We start from the raw sequence: 25871 nt of genomic DNA, 5'->3' as shown, positions 1-25871 counted from the left end.
TAACTTTGCTGGCATTGTGAGTCAGCGGTGGAGCACCTGTCAGGCATGCAGTGAGCTCCTGTGTCACATACACAGCAACGTAAAAACAATTATCGACCTAACAACTTAGGTGTTTAGAATGCTGAGACAAATGAAAGGGGTGGTAATGTGTTAGCAAGGGCAGGACAAAGTGTCCCTGCTTCAGGCTTCTTCCAGAAGGGGCTCCTATTACACACAGTGTGAGAATCCGGAGCATATACATGGGCAATGTGACTGGATGGGCGTGGGAAAGGAGAGGTTCGTCCCTAAATTAATTGCTATAGACCTTGCATTGTAGACACTGTTGTAAGAATTGAAATGCTGATCGAGGAAGACGATATATTAAAGGAATATTGTAGCAGGAGTAAAGCCTGACATGGGAGCTTTGCAGCCTGAGTGGTTAGTGATAAAAGATAAAAAGGATAAATAAAAGAGCTTTTGGTGCAGGGAGGAGCAAATGGAAGAGCAAAAGTGGGAGGAGAGGAGGCAATGGTGATGGCACTAAGACGCACATCTACAACAGAGAGGGTCTTCCTCTGAGGTAAGATTGCTGTTTGAAAATAAATGATTTTTGTATGTTGCCACAGTCTGAGAATGGGTCAAATATCACAGGCATTAAGGAAGAAAACTTAGTAAAATTTAGATAAATATGCCTTCTACTACTGATCTCACAAGCTAATCTCTTGTTATTCTGAAACGGGGTGCTTCTGTGTATTTTAGGCTGCCCTTGAACTTACTATGTAGACCAGGTTGATCTCCAGCTGTGGCAATCCAGCTGACTCTGCTCCAGAGTCCCGAGACTAGCGGTGTGTTCCAGCACCTTTGTCCATAATTGTTTTTGAGGAAAAAATGGAAATTAGGAAACTGTGAGCTTGTGTGGCTTCAAAATTGATGGCTATCATCTAAGTGAGATGGAGAGGGATTTCTCAAGGACTTGGTGGATTTTAGGTGTAGTTGACGTTTTTATTATATAGAAGATTGAACTTTGGACTTTTTCTCCGGAATACATTCTCCACCTTTTAATATTTTTAAAGTTTTGAGAAACCTCACCGTGTTACCCAGTTTCCAGTATACACTTGATCTTGCTTCAGCCTCCTGGAATGCTGAAATGACAGGCATGTGCCACCATACCTGGCTGCCATGTGGATTTGGTAATCACTATTATTTGTTGTACCCCCCAAACAAGCCCCGTGATGTTGTCTGTTGTCAAGAAGGGGGCAAGACATCTTTTAAAAGAAGCGCTTTTATTTAAGCTGGTACCAGCGGCATAGTGCAGATACAGTTTGCAAGGCTGTGCAAAGACAGAATTTTGACAGATTTTTATAGCTCACTTAGGATTAGCTCATTGACCACTAAGTTCATAGCAATGAGAAACAGAAACAAGGTGGGCCTTTGTTCCCCTTTGCTCGAGGTCAGAGGCATTTCACAGTGAGTGGTTAGCCAGTTCATAGCCCTTGGTCTGCCAGTTCCAGGAACATTTGTCTCTCACAAAGGGAACAGTGGTTGACACAGCATCATTTGTCTCTCTCAAAGGGAACAAAGGCTGACATAGCAAACAGGTTACTGGGGGGGGAGTATGATGCATACAGAGCAGCATGACAACAACAGGGTCAGTTAATCTATAACTATGTGGTTGGTGCTTCAATTGCGTGGTTACTAGGGTAATAAACATAGCACAGAATGACAGTTCTGCTAATAACTATCTTTTTAACTAACTAGTTTTGCTAATAACTATTTTTTTAACTTTACATTTTAGTTTTTAGCATTTTAGTACAACATTAATATCCATGGTTGGTGTGCTTGGTTAAATGAAACTGCAGTGAGGCATGGCACTGCCCACCTTTCCTCTCGGCCACGTGGGAGACTGAGGCACGATTATTGTAATAGCAAGGCCAGGCTGGACAATGGAGTGAGACCCAGACCAACAGTGTCTCCTGTCAAAAGTAACTGTGTACTATGTGCAAGGCCCTGAGTTCAGCCCAGCACTGAAGTAGAAAAGAAAATGTGATAAGTACTCAGTGAAAAATTTACTTTGATTTGGAATTTTGCACTATTTGCACACCAGTGGTTTGTTGTACAAAACTTGCTCAAGATGCTAGACAGCAGCAGTGAGTCCCTGCTCTGTTAGTGACGGGACACCAAGTGACAACATCCAGGGGTTTACCGGGCAGCATACTCACTAAGTTCCATGAAATATTTAATGTGTGTTACATAGTTTTTCTTGGACACAGCTTAATATAATTTGTATTTATCAGTTTTAAAGGAGGCAAGGCCTAGCTTTGTTTGCTAGATTATGTATATTCAATACATTATATTTTGAACGCCTGTAGGTTGATCAGTACGTTTTCCCTTAGTGACTCAACCGGAATGTGTAGAGTCAATCGCTTCTCAGCCTTTTGGGCTGAGATCAGCTGTAGAAAGTGGCGACTTACTCATCAGTGCTTCTCTGCAGACTATGAGATTTATCTGGTAGTGTCCCATGCTGAGTACTATATTAATCAGGTTATCCCAAGAAACTGGACTGGGATACATTACATGTCGTATTTTTGATAACAAACAGGCACGAAGCAAGATTGTGGGTCTTAGTTTCTGGTTTGGACTTGTTTTGGTTCGATTTCATTGTTTCTTTATTTGTGTTAGTACTGCAGAAAGCTGCACCACTCTGGTCAAGTGTCTCGCTTGTTCACAAGGACAAGGGAAAGGGTAGAAACTGTCAGTGATCAGACACAAGGCTCTGACCACAAGACATAACGCTGAAGAGAAAACACTTCCATTCCTAGTTTATTTTATGCTAATTGGAGGAATCATTCCTTCTGCCGTACTCTTGGAGAAAGTGCTTGGCTTTCTACTTCACCCTTTTGTTTTCCCACAGCCTCTTCCTTCCTTATTAGGCTGATCTCCTCTGCCTGCAACCTCTGGGTCACTTCCCAGGCTTGGGGCTCTTTTTCCTTTGCACTGACTTACATCTCTCTAGGGGTAGCAATGACCTCAACCATTTGGTTTGTGTTCCATGTGTCTGGAGTCTGCAGTCCACGAAACCACCTGAGTTCTCTGAATTGCACACACTCTCTGGACACCTCTCTTATATGCTCATCTCGGAGAAGCCTGTGGGAATGGCCTCCGCAGCAGGTAAAGCTAAGATAAAGTAGAGAGCTTCAGTTCACCCCTCAGTCTGGCCCCTGCACACCCAGTGTGTGTTGCCACAGAACAGCAAGCTGTGGAGACCCTTGTGGGTTTCCGCTTTAGTAGAATCTGTAAGGCAGTGGGCCAGTGGTGGGAGAGGCGCAGAAAAAGCACCAAGCATGTTGGAGCATCCCTGTCATCCTAGCACTTGGGAGGCTGACTCAAAATAATTGTCTTGAGTCAAGGTCAACTAGGACTACATGGTGAGAATCTCAGAGGAGAGACTGAGAGCGTGAGTGTGGGTGTTCAAGTATAAACTGAGTTCTTTTGTCACTCAGCTTGAGTTATAATGCAGAGTTAGGAAAATGCCATCTCCTGGGGTCATTTTGCCCTCTGAGTGTGCCCTGTTATCCAGGAGCTTGCGTGTCCATTACACCTGCCAGGTCCGAGGTTCGGCCTCTGGTGATTCCACCCGAGAGAGCCCGTGGAGGCCACGGAGCATCTCATTTGCCTTTCTGCAGTGGTGGGAAGCAGGGTTTTCAAGTTCCTTAGTGATGTAGATGCACTAGAAACCTTTGTTTTCCTGCTGCCTTGGAAACTGATCAGAGAAAACCCCACTGAGGCTCAGGAGCTTGTTAACACAGAGGTCTCAACTTAAAATCTAACGTACACTCCACACCACACCACCAGGGACAGTGATTCCAATTTCCTTTCCTGATAAGCTCCAGGTGCTTTCAAATGTGATGAATTTTACTGATTTTAATTGATATTCATTTCCATTTTCCTGTCTTTAATGCCTTCACTTTTTCCCTTTCCTGTGTAAGCCCTTCCATAATTATTTCTGCATGTATTACATGTTCATGTTTGTGTTGAGATAGTTTTTCAATAATCTGTTTTCTAGTAGAAAATGAAAAGAAAATGAAAATATCTTGTATAATTTGTACTCTGCAGGTTAATTTTAACGAAATTCTCTCCCTAACAGTAATCCTGTTAACTTTTTGTACCTTTGTATCACCTTAATATTTATACCTTTCTCTGATGATGTTTTGAAATTTTGTTGTAGTTTTTTTTCTTTTTTTATCCTTGAAATAAAATGAGTTTGAAAAAATATTTATACTTTTATAAATTTATGTCTAAATATTTCTTCACCCTACCAGATGACAAGATGATTTTCTTATACCTAATTCTATGTGTTAAAGTTTCTTATTTCATATTTTTGCCTTATATCTTCCTGGATGCTCCTTTGGTTGTGATGAAAAATCAGATTTACTCATTTCATATAATGTACAGTCACTTGTTTCTCTTGATTCATAATGCCATCCATATCAAGTCTTCATTTAAATAAAGCAATATTTTTGATATTTCTTATAGACAGTGCATCTAAACACTGTACAATATTCAGGCTTAAAAGATGGTGACTCTCCCATGTATCCTCCAAAATTGAAAGGAATCTTCTCTTTACTTTTGCATTTGAGATTTGAAAAATATAGAGCTGTCTTTGTTTTTCAGAAGGGATTATAAGAGTTTGTCATATCTTCATAGTTGCTTCAGTGACATTATTAATATTGTTGTATTAAGAATATAATTTGAAGAGTTTATAGTATACCACACCATGAAATCTAAGTCTGTACATTACTTTTCACTATCCAGATCATCTTGTTCAGTTTATTTTTCTTTTGTGTTTTCAAACAGGAGTTCCTTCCCTATGTGGTCCTGGTGACCTCTAAATCACTCTGCAGCACAGGTTGGCCACAACGTCTCTGGTTCTTTTTCAACCCATTCAACTGCTGAGATTACGGGCATGGGCACCGTGCCTCATTGTCAGGTTCCATCCATGCATGTTTTTTTCTATGACTGTGTTGTAGATCTTTAAAGAATTTCTTGATAAAGTTGTTTTTGTTTTGTTTTGGTACCAGGGATCAAACGACTTCACACTTGCAGGCAGGCACTTATGCCACTGAGCTAAATTCCCATCCCATTGTTGATAGGGTTTTATAGAGGGGGGTATATAAATGTTTGTAACTATTTCTCATTATTCTTAAAGCCTTTCCCTTACAATGATATGTGAGGACAGTTTTCTTGTACAAAACGGAATAGTGGCACAGCTTGACCCAAGTAGGAGAATGTTCGTTTGTTAACTCCTGTTAAGGGTGACATTAGAAGTATGTACAAAAGTTGACAAAATTCAGTCTTCTAATAAAATATATTTTTAAAGATGCAGTTTCTTTCCCAAAATGTTCATGATATTCCTACTTCATAAGAACACTGTTACACTCTTGATTCTAATACTGACGAATCATTTTTTGTGTTTTGTAAGAAAATATTCATCCTTAAACAAACCTCAACAAAAGAGTTTATAGTTGCCATGTGTGTAGTGACCTTGACAAAGAAAAAAAAGAAAAAGAAAAGAAAAAAGATTTGAGAGCTATTCCTTTACACTATGTTTTCTGTTTTGGAATCAAATCATTACAGGACAATGAAGGTTTTTTAGGTCTTCAAGACCTGACATTGGAGAAGTCAATAATGACTATCATAATGTCTCTCATTCTCTTCGTATAGCTATCCTTATCTTTACATATGCTGAAATTGAACTTAACAGACTAGACTAATATGACTCTGAACAGTGAATAATAGTATTGCTAGATTTTACATCATAATGCTACAGAATTAGCATGGGTTTCTTAGTGTCTCTTCTTCTTCAGAGTATCTGTTCATTACATCTTGCATTACATAATCTGTTCCCATAAATAGTTTAAAAAATTCTTCCTATGTGTGAATTTCTACATGTATATCTACCCTCTCTGTATATAGGGAAAAACAGATCATAACAAGAAAACAAAACAAATTCCTAGAAAAACATGCAATGAAAATGACACATAAGACCACAATATTAGGTGATCTACTGTAGTTCCTATACTTTCTCTTGTTATTTTCAATAGACTTGTCCACATCATCAGGCTTAATATAGTTAAGCATAGTATTACCTAGCTATTTTTATAAAAACACAACTTTGAAGACATTGTAGGACTGGAAAGCGGTTAATAATCAAAACCAGTATGGATATCTTTTATGTCTTGTCATCTTCAGAGTAGTTGCCTCTTTTAGACTTGATACTATCAAGCATACCAAATTTGAATAAAATCAGCCAAGGCAAAACCATGGTCTAACAAACCAGATTCAAATAAGATCAGTCATAGTAAGACAATGTAAGTAATACGGGGTTTCAGTTTAAGTTAATAGGAAATTAAGGATAGTTACCATGATATAACCTGCTATTTTTGGGTTAGATGTCTGTGCCCTCAAATCTGATATGGGTGGACAGACTGGAACAAAATAAAATCAAACTAGACAGAGCGATAAGACTACTGTGACTTTTAAATCGTGATACACTATTAACAATGACCTCTGCCTTCCTTTTTTAGGCTATTTTTCATCTTTCCCCTTCTCAGGATGCTTTGTACATTTTGAGTCCCACTAGCCCCTTTAATATTTAGATTAGGGGGCCAACCTGTTACGCGTCTGAGTGTTGCTGAACCTTTTTACCCCTGAGCTTGATCTTGAGCTGTACTCCTTTACTCACTAAAGTCATAGGGTTTTCCTTCCTTCCAGCTGTGTAGTTCTACACTGCCCAAAAGTGTCATGACTTTCCAATCCATCTGCGGCTGCTGGATGCGTTGTCCCTATTTCTCTCTGGTTTCCTGTCACATATAACATTGCTTTCTCGTCTTCGACTTTCAGTTTATTAACCCTCTTTCGGGTTGAATGTATTTCCTATTCAGAGCATCTCGATGGAACCTGCCTCCCAATCTACTCTGCCTGTTTGTTTTTTTTAATGTTAGTGTATCAAGGCTATCTATATTAAAGATTATAGCCTACTGTCTCTGCCTCATGTCTGCTATAATTTGTCCACTTTACTCCTTCATTCCACTGTCTACCTTGTTCATTGAGGCTTCTCTGCCACTGTTGCTGGAATCCTGGTATTTTTTTCCTCTCTCTCTCTCTTTCTGGAATGTCCTTTAGTATTTTTTGTAGGGTTGGGTTGGTGGCCATGAACTCCCACAGTCCCTCCTTGTCTTGGAAACATCTTATTTCTCCATTAATTTTGAGACAGAGTTTTTCTGTGTACATCAGTCTTGGTTGAAGATTATTTTCTTTCATGGCTTGGACTATTTCCCCCAGGCTCTTCTCAATTTGAGAGTTTGTGTTGGTAAGCCTGTTGTTATTTTGATAATTTTTCAATTGTAGGTAATCTGCTTCTTTTCCCTGGCTGCTTTTAATATTCTGTTCTTGTGGGGGATTTCTGGAATCTTGATTATATGTCTGGGTATAGATCTGTTTTGGTTGTAGGTGGCTGGAGTCCTGTATGCCTCATTTATCTGGATATCATTTCTTTTTCCTATGCTTGGGAAGTTTTCCTAATTATTTCTGTGAATAGTCTTTGTAGTTCATTTTTGGTTACTCTGCTTCCTCGCTCACATGTTTTATTCTTAAGTTATAGATTCTTTTGTCGTCTTCTAGTCTTTGAAGTGTTTCTTTCTGGTTCCTTGTTATTTTTAAGAGATCTTTTCTTTCACGATCATATATCATAAATTTCTCTTCAAGTTTCAAAAGGCTAACTTTAGTTTCTGTCAAGGCATTTTGCCAGCTTTTAATGGAGTTTTTAGTTTCCTGGTAATCTCTTTGAATCTGTTTCATGTATTCTAGATTATGTTTAAATTCTTCATCAAAGGTTTCTCTTTCTTTTCTGAGTTCCTCCATTCTTCCATCTGTGTTCTCTTGGGAGGGGCTTATCATTTCTTTAATTAATCTTTTTATATCTTGCCTTACTTGGATCAGAAATACAGTTTTAAATTTGTCTATGAGATCATGAAGATATTTCTTTATGTCCACTGATGCTGTGTCTAGTATTGGATGGTTACTGTGCTGGTTCTCTTCTGTGTTTACTTCTCCTGAGCTTATTTTCCCAGGTTCAGCAGCTGGAGATTTTTTAAAAATTTCTATCTCTTGTCATGTTTCTGGTTTCCTTCAGACTGGTATGTCCTGGGGGTCTCTGGCCCTCTTTGTATTGCTTAGGGTCTTTCCAAAGCATGCTGACTGGGGTTTTGCTGCCCTCCCCAATTTGCTGTTATCTGAGGTACATGCAGGGATGCAGGGACTGTGCAGGCTAGCTTCCAGCTTCTGAGCCAGTCAATCCGCAAGTTAGGCTGTACCTTGTAGACGTCACAGTGTTGTGACAATTTTGTACCTGCTTATTGGGTTCCAACCAGAGGTGTGGCTTCACCCCAGCAGATCCCGCCAGTTCTCTCTGCACCAGGGGTGGCTGACTGACATCACCGTGGACCGGGCTCTGCCCAACTCCAAGATGTCCTCCGGCCAGCGACTAGCACTCATCGGGAATCAATGCAGTTCTTCCTCTTGGGTCCGCTCCCCACTGCACTGCATGTCTTCACTGCACTCCCTGCACAGTGCGGATAGGTCAGAAAACTGCACGGTGCCTGGCTTTGGTGCCCAGGTGTATGGTCCTCTTGCGGTCTCCTCCAGTGCAGCCAGGTGGCTTTGCTTTGCGGGGCCCTGGGACCCAATTTGCAGCACTCACCAAGAGCCAAAAAAGCTCTTCCCCTTGGATCCACTGCTCACTGTGCCACGTCCTCGCATTAAGGGCCCAGGATTCCCATTATCAGCAGCTGCGTTCTAAGCACAACTTTGGGTTGTCTGGGCGTGCCTAGTACAGTGCAGCACGGGTCTCAGTGAGCACATCGGGCGGCCTTCAGCTCTTCACCTCCCCCCACACTGGTTTTAAATTCATAGGGATCCCCCTGCCTCAGCCTTCTGAGGGCTAAAGTTGCAGATAAGCACTACAACACTTGGCTTTCAGTTCAACTTCTTATGAGAAGAGTTGAGATATTCTCACCTATGGGTCTCAACCTTTCTTTAAGAAATATATGTTTGATCGTTTAGGAGGCAGTGACTTTTGAGGATGTAGCTGTGAACTTCACTTTGGAGGAGTGAATTTGATTAAATAGAATGTAATTAAATAGAATGTAAAAACATTTTGAAGAGTATCTCTATCCTGGTTACATTATATCATAAACCTAAATGAGATCTATTGGTTTTTATGAAATAAAGTGGTGACTTGTTATTTCTGCTTGTACACTTCAGGAAAAGTCTGTGATAACAGGAGACTTGAAGAAGAGTACAAAAGTTACTGGAGAATGCTAAGGTAATTTGCAGTCACGAGGAAAAGGAAGGTTCCTCAAGTGTTTGTGAGCAGAAGCATGACAATGAAGAGAATGAGACCATGTTCAGATTTATTTAATCTCACAAATGTTCTCTAAAGGTGTATGCAGGTTAAGTGTGTGTAATCTGACAGTTGAATAAAGATGTATTCCAATATAGGAAGCTGAGTTACTACTGATACCATGGAACGAAGTAACAGTGTAAAAAAATATAAATAAGTATAAAAATTCATTCATGCTCAACATCATGAATATATATGAAATTGTACTTAGTTATTGGGTATAGGTTTATATGAAAATGATAAATTTTGAGTTATACAGTGACCCATCTTCAGGATATCTATTTATGTATCCATGTGAATATGAGACATTAACATCTAAAAATTGTTAATATCTAAAAGTTGTTTCTTTACTTCAGTTGCTATCATTTCAGGAGTCTCAGGAGTATGGCTTACATTTCCTTCTGTCCATGTCTCCTAGGCTTGCTTGGGATGGGCTGAAATTAGAGAGTACATTTTGCTCTTTTGTTTTGTCATTTTCCTATATTCCCTTAGGGAAGCCAAATGACTTGACAGGTCTCAGTTGTTTCTTGGGTTGAGAATATCTATCCCTATTGCAGGGGGTTTCCCCAGATGGGTAAGGGTCCTTAGACACACCTTAAAAGGTGGCTACCAGCCACTTGGGGTCACCAGGCAGGTCCCTAACAGTTTCAAAGTGACACGCCAAGGCTTCCCTGGGAGATGGAAATTGCTGTGTGCCCTTTCAGCTTGTGAGGCAGAGTGCAGGTGGCTGTGCACCACTCAGGGGACGCCGGGAAGGGCCCAAGCAGGCCTGGAGGGATCTTCCTGTGGGTCCTCTGGTGATGTGGGATGCTGGGTGGGGCCCTAATAGTCTCTCAGAGTGACACGCCAAGGCTTCTCCTGTGGGATGGAAATTGCTGCATGCCCTTTTGGCTCATGAAGCAGGAGGCAAGTGGCTGGGGGCCACTCTGAGGTCGCTGAGTGGGGCTGTCACTAAATTTTAAAAATGTAACAAATGTTAAATGGAATAGTTGGCTGCTAGGACATCTTAAAAATTGAGTTTACAGTTACCTATATTGCGGTGCTCGTTTGTTACTCCCCCAAAATAATGTATAAGTGGTAAATTTTTACCAGCTACTGTTTCACTACTTTTTAGTCAAAATGAAACTTGTTCTTAGTGTTCAGTAATAGAATCCTACAGTATTTGGTGGAAGGGCCACATTACACAATAAAGGATGAAGAGTGGGTTTGCCGACATTCCATATTAATATACAATGTTTATGCTTTCATTAAAATAAATAACAAAAAAAGTAAAATTAGGAGGTATGGGGCATTAAAAATACTAATTTTTCTAATTGTTGAGATTTTGCCTTTACAATTTGTTTTAATTTTGGGTGCATATACTTCATATTGAGTGTAACAAAAGATTTTTTTAAATTTGATGCTATATTTTAAGATATATTTTCAGAGATTTGTGAATATTTTTAAACAGATGAGTTGTTTTTCCACAAATTGCACATTAGCAAATGTTATTTATTTCCTGATAAGGTACCTGCCTATTAGCACCTAATTTTGCCTAATTTTCTTACATTTTGGAGCCAGTATTAGCATTTAAATAAAATTTTTTAATCTTACATAAAATTTTTCATCTTAACTTTTTCCTTTTCATGTTTATATTGCTACCACTTCATTTAGTGATAATTTTCCCACCACATGTACCAAAAATTAAAACATACAACTGTAGGCTTTTGGTTCCCACAAAGCAGCAGTCTTTATACATGGAGGGATGATTTATTAGCAAAACCACTTTTAAAGGAATCGTCAACTCTGTCAGTTAATTTAGGGAGAATGGTTGCTATTGAGTTTATTTTTTTTAAATTTTATTTAAAAAAAACAGTAAAAGGGTACAATATAGAATTTCAAAAAAAAGTAAGAAATCACTAATTAATAGATTATATATTGTCATTTTAGAAATAGTTTTTCAAGTTACAGGATTAAAGCATACAAAGTGGACATTCAAACAGTGAGACTGCAAACAGCTGTGTTCAATGATCCAACAAAACTTAGTAATATGGTCATCTATCCTACACATCTACACACACTTGCAGTTGTATCCTTTAGAGCACTTTCTTTTCCTCTCTTTTTTTTATAATAACAATTACACATTTTAGGTTTTATTACTCCCACAGTTCTTATTACTTTTTTTTTTTTTTGGAAGAGACTAAAACCAAATGTGATAAAACAAAGCACAGTCAGTCAAAACAAAGGATGGACATAGTACAGAGTACATGATGTAAAAACAGAATACAAAGTAATCAACAATGGATACCATAATGACTCTTGCTAATTTAAAAATAATTGCCTATATCATCAGGTATAATAAAATTGAACAAAACAGTATAGAACAAAACCAGTAAAACCTAAACATTGGAGATATTACAGGACTTCAAAAGAAGATAACAGTCAAACCAGAATGGGCATCATAGTGAATCTTATTGCCTATACCCTCAAACTTGATACTATCAAACAAAACAGAATAGAATAAAATCAGTCAAAACAAGATGGTGAGAGCAATACAGGGCTTCAAATCAAGTTAACAGGAAATCAAATAAGTTACTATAATATATCCTGCTAATTTTTAAAAAATTTCCCCCTAATTAAAAAATAATAAATTTTTAAAAAGGGGGGCAGATTGAAATAAAAGAGGACATAACATCATAACAATACAGGTCAGAACAGAACAATTTAAGCAACCCAGTGTTTCACCACAAGATAACCTGACTTAATAGTAGTTATCATGGTGTCTCTTTCCTTGAAATATTTGAGTATAACTTCATACACTATAGCATCAAACATATCAAGACAGTGTGAAACCATTCAAGAGGATGAAAGTATTTAGAACCAGCTAACAGAAAATGAGCAATGGTTTTTATATTATCTTTGCCTATAAAACTTTTGTTTATACTATCACATATAATAAAATCCAATAAGATACAACATGATAAAACCAATGAAGACAGAACAAGTTTGATGGGACTTCAACAAGATATTAAATCAGCACTAGCTATTATGATGTCTTGTCGTCTTCAAAATAGCTGTTCATATCATCACAGACAATAAAATCAAACAGCCCAGAATAAAACCATTCCAATTAATGAGTGAAAACTTTATAAGGCTTCAAAGCCATATAATGGGGAATCATGATTACCACATACTTTTATGTATTTATATCATTTCTTACACTAGGGAAACTATTTGGCTATTGAGTTTACATAGCCAACTGGATTTACTGTATTCCTTGCAGCTGAGATGTCAATCTTTAATAATTATTTTTTACCTAATAAACTGATTTAATTGCATCAATGAAACCCTAACTTGTAAGAGTTATCATTTTGCTTATTAAAAACTGAAATTTATGCACTCAGGTACCCACAGTGAGGCCCAGACACTGGGAAGCTGCACCCAGTGACCTGCACATACCCAGGAATTAAGTGAGGCTGGGGACTGTGAAGCTGCACCCAGTGATCCAGTCATCCAGAAACTCTCCCAGAGGCCCATATAGGTTTAAGAGCCTGCCCACAGTGACCCTCCCACACCTATGAACTATCTCTGAGGCCTGCAGAGACCAGAAGTCTGTGTCTAGTAACCTATAGTCATCTGGAGACTCACAGAGAGGCCTATAGGAACTGGGAAGCTGTGCCCAGTGACCCGCCCATACCCAGGAACTGTAGGTGAAGCTCCTAGGGACTGAGAAGCTCCATCCAGTGACCTACTATCATCTGGGAACTCTCCCTCAGACCAGTGAGGTTTGGGAATCTGCACTCAGCGACATGCCCATATCCAGGAACCATCTGTGAGGCCCATGGGGACCAGGAATCTGCAGTCACCTGGGAACCCACAGTGAGGCCCATAGCTACACCAATGACACATTCACACACAGGAACTGTAAGTGAGGCTCCTGGGGATGCAAAGCTGCATCCAGCAATCTATCCACATGCAGCAGCCAACTCTGAGGCCTGCAGGGACCAAGAGTCTGCACCCAGAGGCTCACAATCATCAGCAACCCTGACTGTGGCCCACTGCTCAATGGGCTACCAGTGCAGGAAGCAGCTAGGACTTGGCATCCAACTGAATTGGTGGAACACAAGAAAATGCCAAAATGAAAGAACAAAATGCAATCTAAAACTTCCATCCCAGAAATAAACAACAGAAATAAACAACTCCAGAAAGCTGTAAAGGAAATGAGATCAGAAGTAATCTCTCAGATAAAAACAGAAATGATAAAATATGATGAAAGAATTGGTGAGCATATCCAAAGAAGACACAGATTTTTTAAAAATCAGGAGCGTATAAAAAACGATGGAAAACCTGAATGAAAAATATAGGAAACAATTAGAATACATGAAACAGATTCAAGGAGATACCAAGGAAATAAAAAATTCCACTGAAAACAGGCAACTCTGCATAAATGAAATTGAAGATAGACTCTCAGACCTTGAAGACAAGGATTTGGGTAGTGATCATGAAAGGAAAGATCTCTTAAAAATAACAAGGATTCAGGAAGTAAGTCAATGGCTGCAAGATGATGCAAAGAGAAGCAATATAAGATAGATAGATGTCAACAAAAAAGGAGACAACACAAGTGAAATAGCACAAGACTATTTTCAGAAAGCAGAAAATTTTCCAATCACGGGAAGATAACCAGACATACAGATTGGCAAGGCACACAGACCCCAATTAGCCATAGCCAAAATAAATCTACACTATGACATATAATAATCAAGATCTCAGAAATTCAGCAATAAGAACAGAATATAAAAAGCTGATAGAGAAAGTAAACAGATAACTTATGAGGGGAAAGCCTATCAGACTTCTCAACACAAACCAGTAAGTCAAGAAGAGCATGGAGTATTTCAAGTTCTGAAAGAAAACAACTTCTAACACAGATTGATGTCTTCTACAAAACTATCTTTCAAAATCCATGGAGAAATAAGATAACAACTATGCAGAAGTTAATTTTATATACTTTTTGTTGTATCATTCCACTTTATTTTCTATCAAAGACACCATCAACAGCATTGTTAAGTCTCTATATTCTGAACATGAAATGCCTGATTACTCATATTGCATTATGTTTTACTCTACAACGGAGGCATACAGATATATAAAAAATATTATATATATATATATATATATATGGAGAGAGAGAGAGAGACAGACAGACAGACAGACAGACAGACAGACAGAGAGAGAGACTGCTGTACGGGAATTACCATAAAGGAGTGTCTGCGCTCCATCCTGAGTCCCAGGAGCCCCAGGAGTTTGGGATCATAGCTCCCAAAGGAACTTCCCACACTCGACTGGCTCCTCAGGTCTTAGGCTGCCTGCGCCAACTTCCCGGCTTCCTGCTGTGCTCGGCCAGCTTGGGGTGGTGGTGGTGCTGGGCCTGCCTGTGCTCTCAATTCTGGAAACTGGGCAGCAGGAGGTGAGTGTCCCTGCACAATCCCGAGCCCTGGGAGTTTGGGATCCTTGCCCCCTCTGGCCTGGGAACTTTCTGGCTTCCTGCAATATTTGACTGGCTCCGCTAGGCTTGGGCCTGCCGGTACCACCCACAGTGACGCTCTCTCAATCCAGGGAACCAGGCAGCCAGAGTCCCAGGAGCTGAGGGCAAAGAAGACGATTTCCAACAGGCCCAGGGGAAGCCTTGGAACAATACTTGAAACACAGAAATAAGGAAAATGACAAAATGAAAGACCAAAATGCAATCTCAAACCTCTAGCCCATCCCAAGAAACCTTAGGAGCCATGTACATAGCAGAAAATATATGCCGTACACCTGAAATACCTGAAATAATAGCAACTGAAATAAAGAAGCAACTCCGGGAGGCTTTAAAGGAATACAAACTAGAAATAATCTCCCAGGTAAAAGCAGAAATGATAAAAGAAATGAAAGAGATGCTGAACATATCCAAAGACAACACAGTTAAAAAATTAGAGGAACAAAACAAAAAGAATCCCTGGATGAACAATAAGGGATTATTATAAGAAATAAACAGAATACATGAAGCAGATTCAAAGAGATATACAGGAAATCAAAAATCCCATTGAAAGTTGTCAAACCACCTCAACAAAAGTGAAGATAGAATTTGAGACCTTGAAGACAAGATTTCAGCTAATGAACAGGAAAGGAAAGATCTCTTAAAAATAACAAGAAATTAGGAAATAACAATTCAACACCTGCAAGATTACACAAAGAAAAACAACATAAGGTTGATAGGAAAAAATGAAAAAGAAGGGAACAACATAAAGGATGTCAAGAGAATATTTAGAGAAGTAATAGCTGAAAATTTCCCAAACATGAGATTGGAAACTGATATCAAGATCAATGAAGCATGTAGAACTCCAAATAGTCATAACCAAAATAAAACTACACCCAGACATATAATAAATCCAACATAAGAATACAGTGTTAAAAGCTGTCAGAGAGAAAAGACAGATCACCTATTAAGGAAAACCTATCAAAATCACTGCAGACTTCTCAGCACAAAAAATAAAGTCAAGAAGAGCATGGAGTGAAGTATTTCAGATCCTAAAGGAAAATGATTTTCAACCTAGATGATGTACCCTGCAAAACTGTCCTTCAAAATAGATGGAGAAATAAGATATTTCCATGACAAAAAACAGCTGAAGAACTTTATGATCACCAAGCCAACCCTGCAAAGAATACTGAAAGACAGTTTAGATACACTTAGGAAAAAAACCACTAAGCAAAGCAGACAATTTAAAACAGAATGGAAAGATAGCTGTCTGCAAGAAACCTATCTATCCCAAAAGGATACTTACAGACTGAAAGTCAAAGGATGGAAAACAATACTTCATGCAGCAGGAAACCCCCCCCCCAAAGGAGGGGTAGGTATTCTGTTTACAGACAATGTGAACTTAAAACCCAGGATGATCAGAAGAGATAAAGAAGGTCACTACATATTGGTTAGGGGAAAATTTCAAGAGGAAGAGATGACAATCTTCAATATACATGCACCAAAATCCAGAGCACCCAGGTATACAAAGCAAGTATTAATAAAAATGAAAAATTAAATTAGCAATAACACAATTATAACAGGAGACCATAACACACCATTGACACTAAGGGGCAGATAGACCAGACAGAAAATCAGCAAAGAAGTAACAGAATCGAACCATACCTGTGAACAAATTGACTTGACAGACATATACAGAGTGTTCCATCCAACAATATCAGAATACACATTCTTCTCAGCAGTACATGGGACATTCTCTAAAACAGACCATATACTAGTCCACAGAACGTATTTAAATACATGCAAAGGAGTTGAAATTATCCTTTGTATGTTACCGGATCATAGCGCCATGAAACTAGAAATTAATGATAAAAGAAACCACAAAAACCCCACAAAAACATGGAAATCGAATAACACACTCTTGAACAATCAGTGGGTCACAGGGGAAATTAAAGAAGAAATTAACCAATACCTACCAGCAAAGGAAAATACAAATACAACTTAACAGAATCTGTGGGATGCAATGAAAGCTGTCCTCAGAGGAAAATTTATTGCACTGGGTTCCCACATCAGGAAAACAGAACGAATACAAACAAATAACTTGATGCTACACCTCAAACAGCTAGAAAAAGAAGAGCAAGTCAAGCCCAAAGCCAAAAGAAGGGAGGAAATTATAAAAATCAAGAGCAGAAATCAATGCAATAGAGACTAAGAAAATAATCCAAAGAATCAATAAATTAAAGAGTTGGTTCCTTGAAGGAATAAACAAAATTGATGAGCCCTTAAACAATCTTATTTAAAAGAGGGAAGAAAAAGTTCAAATTCATGCAATAAGGAATGAAAAAGGCGAAACCACTACAGACTCTGTGGAAATACAGAAGATCATCAACACCTATTTCAAAAACCTCTACTTTCATAGGTTTGATAACACAGAAGAGATAGACAGATTCCTAGAAATATATGAAGTACCAAAGCTAGGTCAAGAAGATGTAAAACTGCTGAATAACTCAATTTCTATTAATGAAATTGAAAATGTAATTAAGTCCTTACCCACAAAGAAGAGCCCAGGCTCAGACTGATTCACTGTGGAATTCTACAAGAAAGTGAAAGAAGACTTAATGCTGACACTCTTCAAACTCTTCAATGAAACTGAAAGGGAAGCAATTCTTTCTAAGTCATTCCTGGAAGCAAATATTACTCTAGTACCAAAACCTGAGAAAGACCCAACTGAAAAAGAGAACTATAGACCGATCTCCCTAATGAACACAGATGCAAAAACCCTCAATAAAATATTGGCAAATAGGATGCAGCAAATCATCAAGAAGATTATATACCATGACCAAGTGGGATTCATCCCAGGAATGCAAGGATGGTTCAACATATGTAAATCAATAAATGTAACCAACCATATCAATAAAGCCAAAAGTAAGAATCACATGATCATTTCTATAGATGCAGAAAAAGCCTTTGATAAGGTCCAATATTCATTTATGATAAGAACCTTACAGAAAATTGGAATAGATGGTCTTTATCTCAATATGATAAAGGCCATCTATGACAAACCAACAGCCATTATCATATTAAATGGCCAAAAACTGAAGGCCTTTACCTTAAAATCAGGCACAAGACAAGGATGTCCCTTATCACTGCTTCTATTTAATACAGTACTGGAAATACTAGCCAGAGCAATTAGACAAGAGAGAGAAATAAAAGAGGTAAAGATAGGAAAAGAGGAAGTTAAATTACCATCACTTGCAGATGACATGATACTCTACATAGAAGACCCCCAAAACTCCATTGAAAGACTCCTAGATATAATAAATAAGTTCAGCAATGTAGCTGGATACAAAATCAATACTCAAAAATCAACAGAATTCCTATACACTAACAACAAAATCACAGAGAGAGAAATAAAAGAAGCCACATCCTTCATACTAGCATCCAAAAAATGAAATATTTAGGAATTATTTTCACGAAAGAAGTGAAAGATCTATAGAGGGAAAATTATAATACACTGAAAAACAAAATTGAAGAGGATCTCAGAAAATGGAAAGACATCTCTTGCTTATGGATAGGGAGAATAAATATTGTGAAAATGGCCATTCTCCCAAAACTATTATACAGATTCAATGCAATCCCAATAAAAATACCATCAACATACCTCATAGATCTAGAGTAATCACTCCTAAAATTCATCTGGAGCAAGAAGAGACCCAGAATAGCAAAGAGAGTTCTAAGCAGCAAAGGCAAGGCATCACAATCACTGACTTGAAGTTATACTACAAAGCTACTATAATAAAATCAACATGGTACTGGAATAAAAACAGAGCTGAAGATCAATGGGATAGATTAGAAGATACAACCACAACTACAAACACACTCAACCACCTTATCTTTGATAAAGGGGCCAAACATGTTCACTGGACAAACAAGTCTCTTTAATAAATCGTGTTGGAAAAACTGGCTCTCCATATGCCGAAAACTAAAACTAGACTCATGCCTATTACCATGTATGAAACTAAAATCTAAATGGATCAAAGGTATGAATATTAAAACAGAAACACTAAATCTATTAGAAGACAAAGTGGGTAAAAAACCTTGAAGACATAGAGGTAGGTAGAGAATTCATGAACAGGAATCAAACCACATGGGAAATACTTCCCAAAATCAATAACTGGGATCATGTCTTATTAAAAAGTTTCTGCATATCAAATCTCCAGCATAGTGAAAAGAAAACCCACAAACTAGGAAAAAATTTTGGTGAACTGTCCCTCAGACAAAGGTCTTCTGTCTAAAACATATAAAGAATTTTAAAAAATCAGACTCCCAAAATTCAAAGATCCAATCCAAAAATGGGCATCAGAGATGAATACAGTTCTCAGAGCAAGAAATACAAATGGCAAATAAATACATGAAAAAATGTTCATCATTACTCATTAGAGAAATGCAAATTAAAACCACACTGATATTCCATCTCACTCCTGAAAGAATGGCCAGGATCAAGAAAACTACCAACAAACGCTGGAGAGATTGTGGGGAAAAAGGAACACTCCTGCACGGTTGGTGGGAATGTAGACTGGTGCAACCACTGTGGAGGTCAGTCTGGAGATTCCTCAAAAAGCTGGCATTGGAAGTCCCATTTGTTCCAGCTATTCCACTTCTAGGCATATTCCCAGAAAAACTGAAAACATCATACCACAGTGATATATGTGCACCCGTATTTATAGCAGCACAATTTGTAATAGCCAGATTTTGGAAACAACCTAAGTGTCCATCAAGTAAGGAATGGATAAAAAAGTTGTGGTATTTTTATACAATGGATTACTACTCAGCTGTAAAGAAGGAACACATTGAGATATTTATAAATAAATGGACACAGCTTGAGACCATACTCATCAGTGAAATAAATCAAACTCACATGTATAAATACTGTATAGTTTCCGTAGTGTAAGAAATGGTTAGAATACATAAAAGTATATGGTAATCATGATTCCCCACTATATGCTTTGAAATCTTACGTTTTCATTCATTAGTTGGAATGGTTTTATTCTGGATTATTTGATTTTATTGTCTGTGATATGAACAGCTATTTTGAAGAAAACAAGACATTATAATAGCTAGTACTGATTTAATATTCCCTTGAAGTCCTACCAAGCTTTAGCTCTGCCTCCATCGGTTTTATCATGTTGTGTTATTGGATTTATTATATGTGATAGTATAAATAAAGTTTTTATGGACAAAGAAATAATACAGTAACCATTGTTCATTTTCTGTTAGTTGGTTCTGTATACCCTGTAGTACTTTCATTCTCTTGAATGGTTTTATACTGTCTTGTTAGGTTTGATACTATAGTGTATGAAAGTATACTCAAATATTTCAAGGAAAGAGACACTGTGGTAGCTACTGTTATGTCGAGTTGTCTTGTGGTGAAATACTATGTTACTTAAATTGTTTTGTTCTGAAAAAAAAAAAGAATTACCATAAAAAGACTATTTCCTGCCCTCCTGGGAAACAGCACCATGCCTGTGCTGCCAATAGACTAGGCACCCCCAGATTGCAGCCTTTCCCCACGAATTAGTGCCATTTGTGGACTGCAAGAACAAGGCTTTACCAGGAAGCAAGCCCCATCTGGGAGCCATCACTATGCACAGGCCACCACCAGACTGAGGGCAACCATACCCCAGCCTTTCCCTGTGAGTCAGTACCATTTGTGTACTGCAGGGAGAGAGAACAAGGCCACACCAGGAAGTGAGACCCATCTGAGGACCAGCACCATGTGCGGGCTGCCACCAGGCTGAGTACAGCCAGATCCCAGCCCCTTCTGGCATTCTGGCTGGCAAACAAGTAGCAACCATGCCTTCTTCCCACTCCCCAAGTAAGCAACCAGCTTATCTGGAGAAACAGGCTGTGATGATAGCTATCGAGATGAAATGCAATTGGATGCCTGTGGTGCTTTGGTGTTTCACTAACATTGCAGATCTGGGCCAGTGGTCTGATTTATAGGTTCAGAGGATAGAGGTATACATTGTAGCATCTAGGAGGGTCTCCTTCTGAGGGCTGCAGCCATTGTTGATTCCCTATGTTCTTGTTTTGAGAGTCCTATATTGTTCCCATTGTTTTGTTGGCTTGGGTTTTATTCAAGACCATTGTATAAAACATTTCACACATATTTCAGTGTTAAAACAATTGTAAAAAAAAACTGGTCAAAGACCAACTGAGATTCATGCGCACATGCTGTCCAGTTTCTTATGTATGAAGGTAACTGTCACATAAACTGTCAGACAGTGTCCACTGTCAGACAGTGGACCTTATGAACACCAAGAAATGGCATTGTATAAATTTATCTCAAATACTGGTAAAACAGAACACAACCTAAGCTATAAAGTAGCAAATTCCATTTTTTAATAAAAAAAAAGAATATCTCTCATGAATTAGGATTTCCTTTATGCCATTAGTTTGGCTTCTTAGGAAAAATACCCATTACCAAAGAAGAATGACATCATAGCAGTAGGAAATAGAATAATAGGATTTGACTTGTTGGATTCAATAGCAACCATTCTCCCCAAAATAATTCCACATCTAACAAAATCCTTCAAAAGTTTTGTTACTGATAAGCCATGCCATCACATATCTTTCCTGGAGAGATTACTATAATTCACTGTATCCTTTTGGAGACTTATTTATGGACCTGCTGTTCAATGGCAATTTGAAACTCACAACAGTATGGTTTATTTTTGGTGCATTTGGTGGAAAAATTACTACTAAATTAAAAGTTTGCAACATAAACATGAAAAATAAAATTTCATGATAAGATAAAAGTTTATGTAAATGCCTGAAGAACAAGAAAAATAGGCAATGTTATTGTTGGGTGCAGACGCTCAACATACCATACCCCACCTGGGACTAAGGACCACGCCATCTTCGGCAATGCGCTACGTCCCTCTTTAAATTAGCCAACCCGTGCGCACCCCGTGCTCACTCCGTACTCTGTGGCAACCCCTGATTGGCCACAGCTGGATATAGTAGCCAGAGCCTGCGTCCCATTCCCGCCCTGCTTCCTCGTGGCAGCCTGTGATTGGTCATGGCCAAATATATAAACCAGAGCCCGCATAAATAAAGCAGCAGTTAACTGTCGCCCACAAGAGCGTCTCCTGTCTCATTGGGGGGCTGCGCCGGTCATGTTATGTACATAATAAACAGTATCTTATCAGAATATATAAAACAACACTGCAAAAAAAAAACAATTGCTAAGTTGTGTGAAATCAATTCAACTTTATCAAAAACACAAGTCCATAAATCTCTGAAAATATCAACATAAAATATAGCATCAAATTCAAAAACATCTTTCATTACACAGAAGTCTACATGAAAAAGTTTTAAAATGTTGTGGCAAAACTCCAATGATTAACAAATAATCATTAACAAAAATAAGTTTTTTAGTGACCTGTAACTCCTATTTTTATTTTTTGGTACCAGGGATCAAACTCACAACTACGTGCTTGCAAGGCAGGCGCTTATGCCGCTGAGCTAAATCCCCAGCCCCTACCTCCTAATTTTAAAGACAAAACAAAAACTACATAAACATGAACTATCTTTAAAAGTAAAAAGTGTATTTCAATTCTTCATATTTAATTAAAAGACACTGTATTTTTTGTAAGCCCAAAGACACTAACACAAAAATACATAAATGTTAACTTAAAGTTTTTATATGAAACAATACAAACACATAATCCAGATATTTATAAGCAGTTTACTGGGGGAAAAAGCTATGTACTTTAAAATATCTCCATCTGAAAAAAAATAAAATATCTCCTTCTAGAATTGCATTTTCTGGAAAATTTATGAAGACAAAAATTTGTCTTTTTGAGACAGGGTTTAAGCTGGCCATGGCCTCACTTGGTAGCCCAGGCTGGTCTTAAACTTCCAATAATCCACCTGCCTCAGCCTGCCGAGTGCTAGGCTTCCAGGCATGTACCCCCACGCCCCGTTCTGTGAAGACAACTTTGTATTGGTTATTTCTGCTAGTCTCCACCACATGAGAAAGTTTCACAGTATTCTCAAAATAGGCTAACATAAAGCTTCTCCCCAATGAGACCTCATGTATTTTGTAATACCTGTGTATGCTGAGATCTTTCCCACCTTGCTAATGAGCAGTATTTCCCTGCAGTATGAGTTCTTTCATGAGTTTGACATGTACTGATTGTTTTCTCACCTTGCTAACCTACCTAAGATTTCTCCTTAGTATGATTTCTTTCATGTTTTATACAATAATACTTTGAGTTGAAAGCTTTCCCACATTGCTTGCATACATACGGTTTTTCCCCAGTGTGAGTTCTTTCATGTACTTCACAATCATACTTTGCGTTGTAACCTTTCCCACATAATTTACATACATAGGGTTTCTCCCCAGTGTGAATTCTTTCATGTATTTTACAATTACTCTGTGTGCTGAAAGCTTTTCCACACTGGTTACATACATACGGTTTCTCCCCAGTGTGATTTCTTTCATGTCTATGACAAGAGGCACGTGTGCTGAAAGCTTTCCCACATAATTTACACACATAGGGTTTTTGTCCACTGTGAGTTCGTTCATGGCTTTCACAATAAAAGTGTGTGCTAAAAGCTTTCCCACACTGCTTACATACATACGGTTTCTCCCCAGTGTGAATTCTTTCATGTATCTGAGAAGCACAACGTGTGCTGAAACATTTCCCACATAATTTACATGCATAGGGTTTTTCTCCACTGTGAGTTCGCTCATGTCTTTCACAATAAAAGTGTGTGCTGAAAGCTTTCCCACATTGCTTACATATATAGGGTTTCTCCCCAGTGTGATTCTTTTCATGTATTTTACAATAACCCTCTGAGCTGAAAGCTTTTCCACACTGGTTACATACATATGGTTTCTCCCCAGTGTGAGTTCTTTCATGTTTTTGACAAGAGCCACGTGTGCTGAAAGCTTTCCCACATTTCTTACAAGTATAGGGTTTCTTACCAGTGTGAGTTTGTTCATGTCTTTGGCAATGACTCTGTCTGCCAAAAGCTTTCCCACACTGCTTACACACATACGGTTTCTCCCCAGTGTGATTTCTTTCATGGATGTTACATGTCCTACGCCTGCTGAAAGCTTTTCCACATTGCTTACACACATAAGGTTTCTCCCCAGTGTGAGTTCTTTCATGCATTTTACAATAAGACTGTGCACTGAAAGCTTTCCCACACTGCTTACATACATAGGGTTTCTCTCCAGTGTGATTTCTTTCATGTATGATACATGCACTACAATTGCTAAAAGCTTTCCCACATTGCTTACATACGTAGGGTTTCTTCCCAGTGTGAGTTTTTTCATGTACTTGACAATACCCACGTGTGCTGAAAGCTTTCCCACATTGCTTACATAAGTAGGGTTTCTCCCCACTGTGTCTCCTTTCATGTATTTTACAGTAACTCTGAGTACTGAATGCTTTTCCACACTGATTACATACGTAGGGTTTCTCTCCAGTGTGACTTCGTTCATGTATCTGAGCAGCACTGCGTGTGCCAAAACCTTTCCCACACTGCTTACATACATAGGGCTTCTTCCCTGTGTGAATTCTTTCATGTACTTTACATGCACCATGTCTGGTGAAAGATTTCCCACATTGCTTACATAAATAGGGTTTCTCCCCACTGTGTCTCCTTTCATGTATTTTACAGTAACTCTGGGTACTGAATGCTTTTCCACACTGATTACATACATAGGGTTTCTCTCCAGTGTGACTTCGTTCATGTATCTGAGCAGCACTGCATGTGCCAAAACCTTTCCCACACTGCTTACATACATAGGGCTTCTTCCCTGTGTGAATTCTTTCATGTACTTTACATGTACTATGTCTGGTGAAAGATTTCCCACATTGCTTACATATATAGAGTTTTGCTCCACTGTGATTTCTTACATAGATCTGAACATCATTGGCTGTGCTGGAGACTTTCAAATTGTTTTTATATAGAAAGGTTTTCTCTCTAAGGATAGTTCTTCCACTAAGATCAGAGTAGGATTTCTCACACTGGTAATATCTGTAGGGTTTCCCTCCCTTTGTCCTTGCCTGTTGCTGAAAGGACTGGAAATTACAGCACATTCTTTCATGTTTGTTACAGTTATGCAGCTTCTCTTCTGATCCCAAATACTCACACGGCCTCGGTGTGATGTGAGCTATGATGGGCACATTTAGGGACAAAGGCCCAATTTGGGGCTTTCTGGAAGCAATGCTTTCAGCTGATTTTAAACTATCTTGTTTCATATCCACAGTAGCATTTGGAGTCCAAAGGAGTATTTCCTTATATTGATTCCAAGCTTTATTTCTATAAAGGAGAAAAAAAGGTCACAATAAAACTGATCTCCATATTAATGATTTACCAGAAGAAGGTCTGTTATCACGCCTGCTAAGAAATTCTGACAATGAATTAACTGGATGCCCTGGAGGACTCCTTCCAAACAGTCATTCCCAAAAGAGTTATTCATAGGGGAATTTTTAAGATGGTGTATTTTACAATATCGTCATCTTCATTTTACTCTGAGCAACTATATGTGTGTATATCACACACTGATCATTTAAATACCTTTTACCCATTACTCTCCCCCTTTTTCTCCCTACCTTGTTTATATTTTCATCTCCAAAAAGTCAGCCTTTCCTTTTCCTATCACTTCTCCTTGTTTTTACTCCCTAACTTATATTTTTGGTTTCCTGTATAGGAGAAAATGTGCCATTTCACATACTGGGCCTGACTTATTTCACTTAACGTAATGGAATGAAGACTCACCCATTTCTTTTGGCAAATGATATACCATTCATTATTACAGCTGATTATATATTAGATTTTCTTTTTCTTTCAGTGTTGGGAATTACACACAGGTCTTAGCATTAAGTTACATCAGCTTTTTTATTTCTCACCTTGAGA

General features: G+C 38.4%; 1 protein-coding gene across 5 annotated transcripts in view; it reads right to left on the bottom strand.

Moving 5' to 3' along the window:
* Window positions 1-1243: 1243 nt before the first annotated feature.
* LOC111753267 (zinc finger protein 709-like) overlaps window positions 1244-25871 on the bottom strand; it is a 60090-nt gene continuing 35462 nt past the window's right edge. For all 5 annotated transcript variants that reach the window (XM_063243260.1, XM_063243256.1, XM_063243259.1 and 2 more), the window contains one exon: window positions 1244-25274. In XM_063243260.1, the coding sequence (XP_063099330.1) occupies window positions 23159-25274 (2116 nt within the window). In that variant the 3' untranslated portion in view covers window positions 1244-23158. The remainder of the gene's footprint in view (window positions 25275-25871) is intronic.

The sequence above is a fragment of the Cavia porcellus genome, unplaced genomic scaffold (assembly GCF_034190915.1).
Source record: "Cavia porcellus strain 051 isolate PalLab524CR breed Dunkin Hartley unplaced genomic scaffold, mCavPor4.1 scaffold_37, whole genome shotgun sequence".
Classification (NCBI taxonomy): Eukaryota; Metazoa; Chordata; class Mammalia; order Rodentia; family Caviidae; genus Cavia; species Cavia porcellus.
This window is presented reverse-complemented; position numbering and strand designations above follow the sequence as displayed.